The sequence below is a fragment of the Terrapene carolina genome, unplaced genomic scaffold (genome assembly GCF_002925995.2).
Source record: "Terrapene carolina triunguis isolate 2854851 unplaced genomic scaffold, T_m_triunguis-2.0 Scaffold210, whole genome shotgun sequence".
NCBI classification, from domain to species: Eukaryota; Metazoa; Chordata; order Testudines; family Emydidae; genus Terrapene; species Terrapene triunguis.
This window is the reverse complement of record NW_020664561.1, coordinates 16,669,225-16,681,533: the sequence shown is the minus strand read 5'-3', so window position 1 is coordinate 16,681,533 and position 12,309 is coordinate 16,669,225. Positions and strand designations below refer to the sequence as shown.

The following is a 12,309-nucleotide window of genomic DNA, read 5'->3' as shown; positions in this document are numbered from 1 at the left end:
CCATTCAATGACAGACCTGCGGGTGGCTATCTTACAACAGAAAAACTTCAAAAACAGACTCCAACGAGAGACTGCTGAGCTGGAATTGATATGCAAACTAGACACAATCAACTCAGGATTGAATAAGGACTGGGAATGGCTGAGCCATTACAAACATTGAATCTATCTCCCCTTGTAAGTATTCTCACACTTCTTACCAAACTGTCTGTACTGAGCTATCTTGATTATCACTTCAAAAGTTTTTTTCTCTTACTTAATTGGCCTCTCAGAGTTGGTAAGACAACTCCCACCTGTTCATGCTCTCTGTATGTGTGTATATATATCTCCTCAATATATGTTTCACTCTATATGCATCTGAAGAAGTGGGCTGTAGCCCATCGAAAGCTTATGCTCTAATAAATTTGTTAGTCTCTAAGGTGCCACAAGTACTCCTGTTCTTTTTGCGGATACAAACTAACACGGCTGCTACTCTGAAACCTATACAAATGGTTGTAAATCCTAGTTAGCTTGCCTCTGTGGTCCATCCATGTGTAAAACAAGGGGGAAGGGATCACAGACAATAGAAGAAAAACAAAAAAATAGACAGAAGAGCCAAAAGGGAGGGAAAAGAGGAGAAAAACAGAGAGGTAGCAGGGTAGATACAGAAATTAAGACAGAAGGGGAAGATACACATCAGAGTCCCCTGTGCTGTCTGCCCTGCTGTCTCAGGAAGCTCCACTGAAGGCAGTTCAAAGGATTCTGGAATGCATTTTAGAGTAGCTTGGGCAAGGAGAGGGAAGTGCCAAATCACAGTGTCAACTATGGTATCAATGCACCTGCAGCTGGGTCAGGGTTCAAAACAATGAGGCAGAAAGTGAAAAATATCTTGTCCAGCTGCAACTGCAGGGGGGATTTTGCGTAGGCAGAACGTCATTACCCAGTTTAGAATTTGGCCAGTCAAACTGATTAACTCTCCTACTCCACGGAAAAGCGTTGCAGGTTCATTAATGACCACAAGTTGTCAGGACCTTGGCTTTACACCAATAGAGGGATGGTATAGCGTCTCTTAGCATTATGCCGAGTTATAGTTTAAAGACTACAGTTATGTCTATGAACGAGGGGTGTTAGTTCCCTGTTTGTGTACACTTACTCATGCTAGCTCTCATCAAGCTAGTGCAAGGATAAATAGCAGTGTAGCTATGGTCAGGGCTGGCTCCAGGCACCAGCCGAGCAAGCTGGTGCTTGGGGCGGCAGCTTGTAGGAGGCGGCATTCTGCCCAATTCTAGGGCGGCACGCCCGCTTTTTTTTTTGTGTGGTGGTGTTCCGCTCCGGCCGCCCTGTAGGTGGCGGCGGCGCGGAGGACGGGAGCGCCCTGCAGCAAGCCCGGCAGGGCAGCCCGCATCCTTCCCTCCCAGCCGACCAGAGCAGCGCAGAGCCCTCCCGGCAGGCGGTGGGGCCGCGTGGCAGCGCCCCGCTGAAGCCCTGGCCGCCCCCCTTCTTTCTCTCTCCCCCCTGCTCCCTCCGCTAGCCGGGGTACATCTGCAGCGCAGGGAGTCCCCCTGCACCCTGGCTCCGGCCACGCCGCAGGTTTTTTTTTTTGCTTGGGGCGGCCAAAAAGCCAGAGCCGGCCCTGGCTATGGTAGCATTGGTAGTGGCAGTGGAGGCACAACTGAGCTGTGCAGAGTACAAACCCGCCTGAAATCAGACTAGACATAGTGTACCATGAAACTGGTGATGAGCCTAGCTCTGCAAGCCAGTCCAGGGTTTGCAAAGCCAAACTTAATTTACATGTGTCAGTCACCTGAGCACTGGCTATTCGAAGGACCTCTCCTCCTCTCAGGACATGAACATTGTCATTTTGTGGGAGTGGACGCCCATCCTTCATCCATGTGATTTTGGGGACTGGGATGCCAATAGACATACAAAAAAGCTCCAGTAGGTGGTTAACAACCACAGATATCTCTTCTGGTTGATCAGATCCATTGATATGAGGGGGTTCTGCAGCAAGGAAAGACAATTCATGTTCTTTACTAACAAAAATTCAGATTTATAAAACATGATGGGCAATCAAATGGTTAGAGTAGTAGATTCCAGATTGATGTGTTTTATTCCTGCTCAGGTCACCGACGCCCTGTGTGACATAGATCAACTCACATGAGTTCTCTTTGCCTCAGGTTAGCAACATAAGCGAAATATAATCATATTTTTCTCTGTTACATGGCTGTTGTGAGACTAGATTAGTATGTGTAAAATGTTTTGATATGCTTGGGAGGAATACACTATACAGTAAAAGAGAATTTGTATTAGATCTTCATGTAAATGAAATAGGTATAACATCGTCAAGCTATGCCAGTTTACACCAGCTGATGATCTAGTCCGTTGAATTTAATTTCTGTTACACCGAAGTTACCTGGTTAAAGCAAATTATTCTGTACATCAATATGCTGATTTATATTTAGCATGTTGCTGTTACCTGTAAATCTCAAATACCAATATTCAAATTTTCACCATGTCCACTCAAAGGTAAATTCCATCCCTTTAATTCTGCTATCTCATGAACACTACTTCATAGAATCATAGAATATCAGGGTTGGAAGGGACCTCAAGAGGTCATCTAGTCCAACCCACTTCCTGAAAATGTTCTAAATTTCTAAAGACTTTTAAATTATTGTTTCTATTTTAGGCATATTTTTCATCTTGTCTGAATGTAAAATTAACACTTACCCAACACTTTTAGGGTAAAGTACTTGCTGACTTCCCCCGCTTCATTGGATGCTATACAGGTGAATCTGCCTGTGTCATCAGTCTCTGTTGTTGAAATGTGAAGGACCATTCCTTGATTACTTATAGTCAGATGGGTTCCAAGGCTTAGGGGTTGTCCATTTTTAAGCCATACCATATTGGGGGTGGGGGTGCCATCAGTAAAGCACATCATAGAAGTTGGATTGCCTTTTACTGTAGTCACTTCCTCTGTTTCTCCTGCATTGTCCATGGTTGGTGGTACTGCAGAGAAACAGATATGATAATTATGGAATACACTCACACACTAATTCTTAATATAAAATAAATGCCCTGTTAAGCAATTAAATTTTCTAGATTTCTTACACTTGTGGTGTGTGTGTGTTACAATTCAAGTAGAAATAATGCACCACATTTAATCAAAGGAGAAAAGTCTACAACATGTTATCTGAGCCAAAAAAAGTAAAGAGGGTTTTAAGGTTCAACTCCTCTTACCTTACAAAAATGTTAGCAAAATTTAAAGTTTCCATATAAAGCATTTGCCACATATCTACTTAGTAAAGTCTTCAATCTTGTGTTGGTAAGAAAATAAATAGCATTTGTCCTCTGAGAGGCAAAATCTCAATGTTCTCAATTATCCAGAGAGTTTCAATCGGGAAGATTTCTACCCTCCTGCTGTTACACTTAAAAAATTAACTACAAAATGCAACTTTTTTCACTTAATATCACAAAGAAACTTACCATAAACTTGAAGATTATAGTGTTTATTGTCCACTCCAGCTCTGTTAGATGCTACACAAGTGTACACACCAACATCAGACACCTGAGCTCTCACAATTCTGTAAAGAACACAGCTGCAGTTATCTCATCCATGGCTACCATATGGAATGCATTGCTCCAGACATATAACAGAGTATGATTGCAGAGGGCCAAATTCTACCCTGGCCTACACCAATCTCAGCAGAGATGCATTAGGGTTAACTGAGGGCAGAATTTAGCTCAGATACTTTAGATAACTGAAAACTCACCTGAGAATCTGTCCAGCTGACAACAACCTGATCTGGGATGAGATAGAGAGAGGAAGCCCATTCTTAAGCCAGTTTATTTGTGGTGGTGGGGTGCCAACAGCAGTACATTCAATGTTTATGGAGGCATCCTGTAGGGCAATTAGCTTCTCTGCTTCATCTTTATTATTAGCTATTGCTGGTGGAACTAAATTACATAACAGGTGAATAAGAGAGGTGTTAAAATTGGCTGTTCAAAATTATTCCTGTTCTAATCGTAGCTCACCTTGTCCTGAACTGCAAGATGTTACAGGCATTGCTATTCTAACCAAAAAAAGAATCTCACACAAAACATTCCCACAGGATTCAGCAAGAACAGAGTGTCCAAACTTGACAACCAATAGACCTTCTGATATTACTAATTGTGGGCCACAGCTAACTGACATATATATTTACATATTTAAAAATCAAGTGCACATAGTAATATTTACTTAGATTAGATTAACAGAAATTGCTTGTGGACTTCACCACAATTGATCACACAGGTACATGGTGCCATATTTTCCCACTAAGAGGTTTTTATTCATTATGAAGGAGCATACTTGTTGGCGCTACCCATACAAATAGTCCTGTTGGGCCTGATTCTTCCCAGTCCTGCTCCTGGGGTAGTCATTCACTCCTGTGCCAAATGAGCGTAAAATACTCCCAAAAGCAGAACTCTCTGTTCACTCACACAACTGGTAGCCCTGACACCCATTTTTACAGGTGTAAATGGCTACACACTGTGCGAGGCAGAGGATGATTAGTCTTACTGTCCTCAGTTGTGACATTAAATCAGGAGGATCTGGTACAAAATTATTTCAGATTATTGTTTGGATTAATTTAAATCCTGAGTAAAACAAAGTTTAAAACCTGCTTCACTTCTGCATTACTCTAATTTTAAGAGGGCATAATTTGACTGAGATCAACAGAGCTAAGATGTGTAAAACTTGAGTAATGAAGTGTTGAATTAGGCCCATATGGTGTCCTCCTCCACCAAAAAAAAAAAAAAAAAAAAGTCATTTTGGGTGGGTTTGTTTTGTTATGGAATATACCATAGGAATTGACTTCTGTTTATCCCAAAATTTATTACTCAGCAATGGTTTCAATCATTTTGATCCTCTGCAGTATGTTATATAGAACACAATATGATATCTACATCAACAAACTACACATGAATATAGATACATAAGATTACCTAGGCAGTCACTTCTTGGCCCTATCATGTGAGTGGTAACAAAGTCAGGATAATAGGTCAGACTTCAGTCTGTCACATTTTTTAAAAACTCACCATAAACATTCAAGTTGAAAATTCGATCTTCTTCTCCTGCAGGATTAGTAGCCACACAAGTGTATTTTCCCACATCAGATGTGAGCACTCTGAAAATGTTTAAGGCGCTGCCATCTGGAGTCACTCTATAAAAAAGGTCGTAGAATACAATGAGTTTGTTTGCCAGGTCATAAGAAAAAGTAAATAAACAGCTAGTATGTACATTTCAATCAAATTACTTCCCCACACACTTTCTATGGAAATTCAGTTATAAATCTATTACTCTATTCAAAATTTTGGCTCCCAGAGAAATTTGTTTTTAAATCTATTTTTATGAATCTATTTCATAAAATTCTGGTTTAAGGACTGAGCTATTTTAGCTTCCATTTAGATCCAGTTCCATCCAATTGCAGTCAAAATGTGTCCATCATTCTCAGAGTATTTTTACATACAGCTCCCTTAAACCTCATCTGATAGTAACAACTATTTAAATAAGAAACTTAGGGATATTATGTGCCAATCTCTGAAATACTTAAAACACAGAATCATAGAAGATTAGGGTTGGAAGAGATCTCAGGAGGTCATCTAGTCCAACCCCCTGCTCAAAGCAGGACCAACACCAACTAAATCAAAATAAAAAATTTTTTTAAAAAAATGTAAAAATAAAAATAAAAACTTTGAGTAAGATATCATGTCACTTTCCCAGATTTGTGTATCTAGTTGTATAGGCCATTGGGGGTACTCTAAGTTATGCCTCTGGAGTGGACCTGGTATCCCCACAATTGCAAAGACATAAAGATGGCTTACAAGCAACATTTGTGCCCCCCTACACCCTGAGCTGTATCAGCACCAAACAGCTTGTCCTAAGGGTCTGGTACGTTGTCTCACAAATCATGTATGTACTAGATCTACCTTGTGTATAGCTACTTATTCTGAAGTAGGCAGAAGAGAGGGTAAACAACATCTATAACACTATTTGGTTAGCTAGATATATTATGTAAAACAAAACAGATGAGCAACAAATCTACATAATTAACAAAATATCCTAGAATTATAGAAATTAAGGACAGAAAAGATCAATGTCACTTACTAAAGTTAGGTTATTCAGGCTCATAGTTTTATAATTCTTCTGCCTATGCCTTGAGGAGGTTTCAGACTGAGAGAACACAGGGTTTTATTTTTACTCGCCTTATTCTTTGTGATTCATTGCTGGTAACTGGGTTTCCATCTTTAAGCCACTGAATAGCAGGTCTGGGAATTCCTTTGGCATTGCAGACGAGCTGGATACTTTCCCCAAGGAGGGCACTGACTTCACTTGGCATTTCAGATCCAACAATATTTGGAGGAACTTTTGGGAGAGGGGGTGAAATTCTAATCAGTTAGTTAAATGGGGGTAAACCAGGAGTAACTCCATTATTTCAATGGAGTTTCTCCCATTAGATCAAATTAACAGGGTATGTGTATATTCCTCCTGATGGGATGTTTACAAAGGTGACTAGAAAAATCAACTTTAACCATTTGATAATCCTTCCAGTGTGTACAGTAACCTGTTCATGTTCAGCAGATTGATAATAATAGATAATGCTACCTTTAGCATCTATTATAGCTATGCAAATAAAATCTATTGGATACCCTGATGCAGCAAACACTTAAGCACATATTTAACTCTGAACAAGTAAGTAGCTCCAATGAAGTCCACAGGATTACTCACACACTGAAAGTTAAGCACATGTTCAAATGCTTAGCGTCCCTGGTGACGTAGTGACACATTACTCAGTCCTAACCATTATTCCATTACTCCACTGATTTTTTTTTTCATAAAGATGATGTGTCACAGTTTTCCTTTATAACCTCCTTTTGGCATCAAACATCACCTAGCAAAAGAGCCATAGCATACCATTGCTCCTAAAACCCTTTCGGGCTCCACAATGTTCTACTCACACTGAGATTCGTGTAGCGTTAGTTTCCAGTGTGATGGAGCCAGTTGCTGTGATCAGCAACGATCATATGGAAACAGTGCAATATAGCAAATAAACCTATTATTTTCAAACTGCAGAATAATTAGATGTAGAGAATATTCTTTTGCATACCAATTTCTGAATAACATTGTAGCAAGGTTTTGTTATCCTTATTTTTTGCTATTGGTTGCCTGATAGAAATAATGGTACTGATTCTCCGCTCCGTTATACCAGTTTTATATAGCTAAATCATCTTCATTGTCTTCAGTGGACTTAACACCAGTTTTATGCCAGTGTAAGTGGCCAGTAAGTATGATTCTGTTTAGTGCACACACATACTGTACCTTGAATGGAAAGGATGTAACTCTTCTGCGCTTTTCCTTCTACATTTGAGGCTATGCAAGTGTAGTTTCCACTATCTGAAATCTGAGAGCGGGAAATCTGCAGCTTGCTTCCTCCAGACAAAATATGTATTTCAAGTGAGTCAGAGTTTTCTGAAAACACACAGATAAGAAAGAGTTGATTAGTATTAGAACTAGTCAGAAACAGCAAACACATTTTGTGAAAAAAATTCATAAATGTATCAAAAATTTAAAAAGATTTCATCACGCTCTAGTTCATATAAGGAGTAGTTAATATGGGGAGAGAGGGAGGAGAAACAAAAGAATAGACCCTAAAAACACCACAGGAAAGACACACTATGATCTATTATAGGAAAGAAAATGGAGGGGGGGGGAAAGGAGAGTGAAACCAGGAAGGAAAAACATTACCTATATGCTTCCCATTCTTTAGCCATATTAGTGTTGGTGGAGGAATTCCAGTAGCGTCACATGCAAAGGTGACAGGATTACTAATCGTTTCGTTGATCCAGTCTTGTTCAGGGCCTTCTATACTTGGTGGAACTATTAAATAGAACAGCAGCTGCATAAATACCTTAGTTACCAAATTCCTTAGTAAACTGACTTTGGTTCAATTCTACTGTAGATAACGTGGTATATGCTCACCATAAACATTAAGATGGAAATTTTTATCATCTCGCCCTGCAATGTTTATGGCTTTACACACATACTGGCCAGTGTCAGACACCTAAAATGGAAAAAGAATTTTTATGTACTGGGTCAATTTTCCTGAAGATAACAACAGACCTTTTAACACTAGAATCCACTAGTGGTCATGGGCTCTGCTATAGTTAGACTTAAAAAAGGCTCTGCCATTTGTAATCAGAACTTGATTCAAAGCCCATTGAATTTAAAAGAAAGACTCCCACTGACTTCAATGGTCATTGGGTCAGACATATAAAGAGCAAAAATAACTGGTCAACAACAGTGACAAGGTGTGCATTAGACTAATTTAGTATACCTCAGCACTCTTGATTTGTAGCATTTGTCCATCTGCTAGGATCTCTATGTTTGCAGACTCCGTGATCATGCGTCCATTCTTGTACCATGTGATAACAGGTGGTGGGACTGCATTGGACTCACACTCTAAGGTTACTGGGATTCCCACTCTCACAGTCACCACTGCAAGAGATGCTCCACTGTGGTCTTTAATATTCGGGGGGACTGGAGAAAAAGTTAAAAGAATTATTTTCTTCCTTGTTCTGTGAGGAGGAGAAAAAATCAACCTAAGGAAATATGGAAGATGTCCTCATTTCATAGTAATAAATATTATTTAATATGATAGTGAAAAACAAACCATAAACAGTAAGGAAACTCTTTTTCTTGCTTTCTCCAGCTTGGTTTCTGGCTATACAAATGTATTCACCACCATCTGAGAGTCTGGCTCGAGGAATTTGCAGAGTCCGACCACCTAAAGTGATCCAAAGAGAGAAGGTGAGCTAAAATAACTTCTAGATTTATTCTGTAGTTATTGTATTAATCTGAAATGAAATTTTGCAATAATATTTTCTACGAACTGCAATTTAGGCATTAGATTAGCATATGATTCTAAAGAGCAGCACTGCTCTTGCTGACTAGCGCTGCCTAACCCTTAGAGAAATGTCCTTAGTGAATTACAATTTTTGGGTGAAATTCTTGGCTGGTGTAAATGGGTGAAACACCACTGAAGTCAATGGAGCTTTCACCAGAGAATTTGACCCATTAATATTTTCTTCACCCTCTTTTCCTTCGCAGCTACTTCCTCCCTCCTAACACAATCATGGCCTTTCCACTTAGCTCCCCGACAAGCCCCTCCTTACTTTACTGCTCTCACATGACTTCCCCCATTTGTGGACTAGCTCTGTCCAGATATCTGCCTGTAGGCCACAGGCCTGCATCCCAGCTGCCAGTAAGTAAGTTCCATGTCAGTTATTTCCCATACACCTACAAACGTCCACCCCAGCCAATCCATCTCCAGCATGTCAAATCGGAACCCATAGCAGGAATTGGGTTGCATTAGGATCTCTAGTTTTCAGCATCAGAAGTGGAGGGTTGGGTGTAGATCAGGGTGGTTTCCTGACATGATTCCTGTGACAAATAGGGCAACTTCCTGTAATATCCTTGAAAACCCTTACTATATTAAGGTTATGTATTATTGTGGGCCAGGATTGCATGTAAGCTCTCGAGGGGGAAAATGTGACAGATGTGAGACCTGGGAGTTCAGGAGACTATACTGAAAATATGCCAGACATGTATGGACTTTTGGCTAGGGAAAACTCCAACTCCAGTTATGCAAAAACACAATCTTTTGAAGCTACCTCTGAGGAAAGGGTCATTGTCTGCTGGTTACCAGTTACAGAAGATCAAGATCAAAGGTCCAAGTTGTATAAAGAGATAGCTGACCTGCCCAACCTTGGTTTGGGTTCCAGATCAAAGACAGATGAACTTGTAACCACCAGAGCCCTAAGCTGGAGTTGAGGGTAACCTCCCATAAGCTTTTTAGCATGCATGCAGAGTATTTTATTGTTTTAATATTTTTCTCTGTAATACTTTTAATTTAAGAAAAAGCGTGCTTGCTTAAAGAAGTTGTTTGGTAACTTATAGCTGAAGGCAATACACTGGTCATAGCCCTCAGAGAGGTGCTGTCCTTTTAAGCAGTCTGGCTTGCTGGGGATATCACAGCATAAGGCAAGGAGCTGTGCAGCCTTAAACTCCCCAGTCAGGAGGGAGTGAGACATGGATCTCTTCCCAAGAGAGCTGACAAGTGGGAGCCAGAAGCGTAAAGCGGGTGCCCTTGGTGGACCACAGATGTAGTTACAGGTGTAGTTACCCTGGAACTGTAACAATTCCTACTCCACTTACTCCCTGATAGATGCTCCCAGCCCTTATTGTCTAAGGTCCCTGCAGTACCTTTGTCCTAGAAACCCTTAGGAAATAATGAATTCCACCTGGGAATTAGCAAGGTTCTTAAGGGTTGAGTTGAGGGGTAATTCCCATTGAAGTCAGTGATAGGGTGGTTGTTTTTTTGCCGTCTAGACAAATGGGATTTGGATTGGATCCTTAGTTGATAAAGTGACTGTCTCAATCAATCATCGTTCCTTTGAAACAGTCTGTGCTATATGAGCTGTCCAACAGTCTGATCCACACCAACACAAACGGTTGTTTGTTCCAATCCTTCCAACCTGATTGTTTCTTTTAATAGTGACCCCATTCAAAAGCAAAAGAGATTCTAAAATATTTTAACCATAAGAGGCCAGATTTATTACTTGTATAACTCCACTTAATGGAGCTACACCCGGAGTAAAGTTGGCGCCATTTTGCTGTCATATTTATCTACATAAAAGGAAAGGATGAGACCCCAGAGTTTACAGAAACAGCAGCGATTCCTCACCAGGCACAATGAGAGTATTAGTATTCAAGCTGATAGGTTTTCCATTCTTGAGCCAGCTGAGATCAGGAGGAGGGAAGCCAGTGACCTCACAGGTCAAGGAGATGAAATTATTCACCACCACAGTCAAATTCTCAAAATTAGTACCTACAACACTCGGAGGAACTGCAGAAAGAAATACAGTAATAGAACATACCGCATTGTCAGCAAACAATACTCCCAAAGACCCTCAATTACTAAAACAAAGCTGAGTTGCTGAGTGCTGCCAAATGTCTGAGTTAAAAACATCTCTCACATCCCATGCACTGATCCTCAGCATTCTGCAAGTATCTGGAAATACTGTGATTAAAGCCAATCCTGCTCTCATCCCCTTTTCTACAATTCCCTAAAGCCTAACCAATGCACCCACAGTTTCTTCCCTGTATGGGGACATGGCAGGGATGACCTAGCCTGTGCTGAAAGGGGGAGTGAGTAATTCCAGATTCAGGAATTTTAAAGCAAATAATTTCTCAGGACATTTGCTCTGTAATAACTAAATTGGAGATTACCTTGTCAGGGTGAACAAGAGGACTATACATCTTTTTGCTGATTTTGTATTTTTATTCCTGTTTTTTCTGCAATATTTTCATTACTGAGAAACCCCAAAAAGATTCCTTCAGAATAGGGTTTTTTCCCTCCTTTCATGTCCAGACATGATTTATAACTGGTCAGCTGTGCAGTTTAAGATATTGCTATGTGTGTGGAGGGGCTTCCCAAACACAAATTAATCTAAAAACAAAATAGTTCAAAATTTGGTCCTACTCTGCATTTTCACTTTAAAACAAAATATTTGTAAATATATTCCTCTCATTGAGATCTGAATTCAGGATTCCATGTTTCTTCTGCAGAGCTGATACCAACAACTCTGAAAGAAATGCAGGAGACAGTTACTGGCTTTCTTTTGGGTGGTATAGCCATTGCGGGGACGACAGATTCCTGATCTTAGATCATGACAAAAGGATGTGATCAAATGTTCTGGGTCATATCCTCCAATTACACTCCAGCTGTTTTGTGTCATTTTAGTGACACAAAGCAGTGGTCATTAAGTCAGGTTTATGGCTGTTTTGTGGCACGAAGAGGCATACAGCAACCAGAGTCAACTAGTGAATCTGGCTTATAGTTTTAAAATTTAAATATGCTGGTCCTGTGTGATCAATACATTTGTTCAACATGAGTATAAAATTCTACCACTAGTGTAAGTGGAGAATTCCATGTACACCATGTGTACATTGTCGTTATCCACAGAAATTTGAAAGTCTTGAAGTTCAGAGATCAGGTTTACAAACAAATGTTTGAAAATCAGGATAGCAGAACACTGTAGTTTAAAAACAAAACCTGAACATCAGAAAGTCCAGAAATACTCTGTTAAAGTTCCAACAGCAGTCTTGGGATGTGATCCCAATGGAAAGTCTGCCATTGACTTCAGCTACCTTTGGATCACGTCCAGGGCGGGTGCAAGGATGTTTCGCGCCCTAGGCGAAACTTCCACCTTGCGCCCCCCCCCCCCCCCCCCCCC

At 40.4% G+C, this 12,309-nt stretch overlaps 1 protein-coding gene across 1 annotated transcript in view; it reads right to left on the bottom strand.

The window, feature by feature from the left end:
• The window catches only part of LOC112103403 (hemicentin-1), a 345,952-nt gene that overhangs the window by 65,083 nt on the left and 268,560 nt on the right, over positions 1-12,309 (bottom strand). The window contains exons 55-66 of the mRNA XM_026655607.2: positions 10,758-10,919; positions 8,685-8,798; positions 8,349-8,551; positions 7,994-8,075; positions 7,760-7,891; positions 7,334-7,483; positions 6,220-6,379; positions 5,053-5,177; positions 3,747-3,930; positions 3,460-3,557; positions 2,704-2,982; positions 1,781-1,977 (exon numbers count right to left, since the gene is read on the bottom strand). Of these exons, the coding sequence (XP_026511392.1) occupies positions 1,781-1,977; positions 2,704-2,982; positions 3,460-3,557; positions 3,747-3,930; positions 5,053-5,177; positions 6,220-6,379; positions 7,334-7,483; positions 7,760-7,891; positions 7,994-8,075; positions 8,349-8,551; positions 8,685-8,798; positions 10,758-10,919 (1,886 nt within the window). The remainder of the gene's footprint in view (positions 1-1,780; positions 1,978-2,703; positions 2,983-3,459; positions 3,558-3,746; positions 3,931-5,052; positions 5,178-6,219; positions 6,380-7,333; positions 7,484-7,759; positions 7,892-7,993; positions 8,076-8,348; positions 8,552-8,684; positions 8,799-10,757; positions 10,920-12,309) is intronic.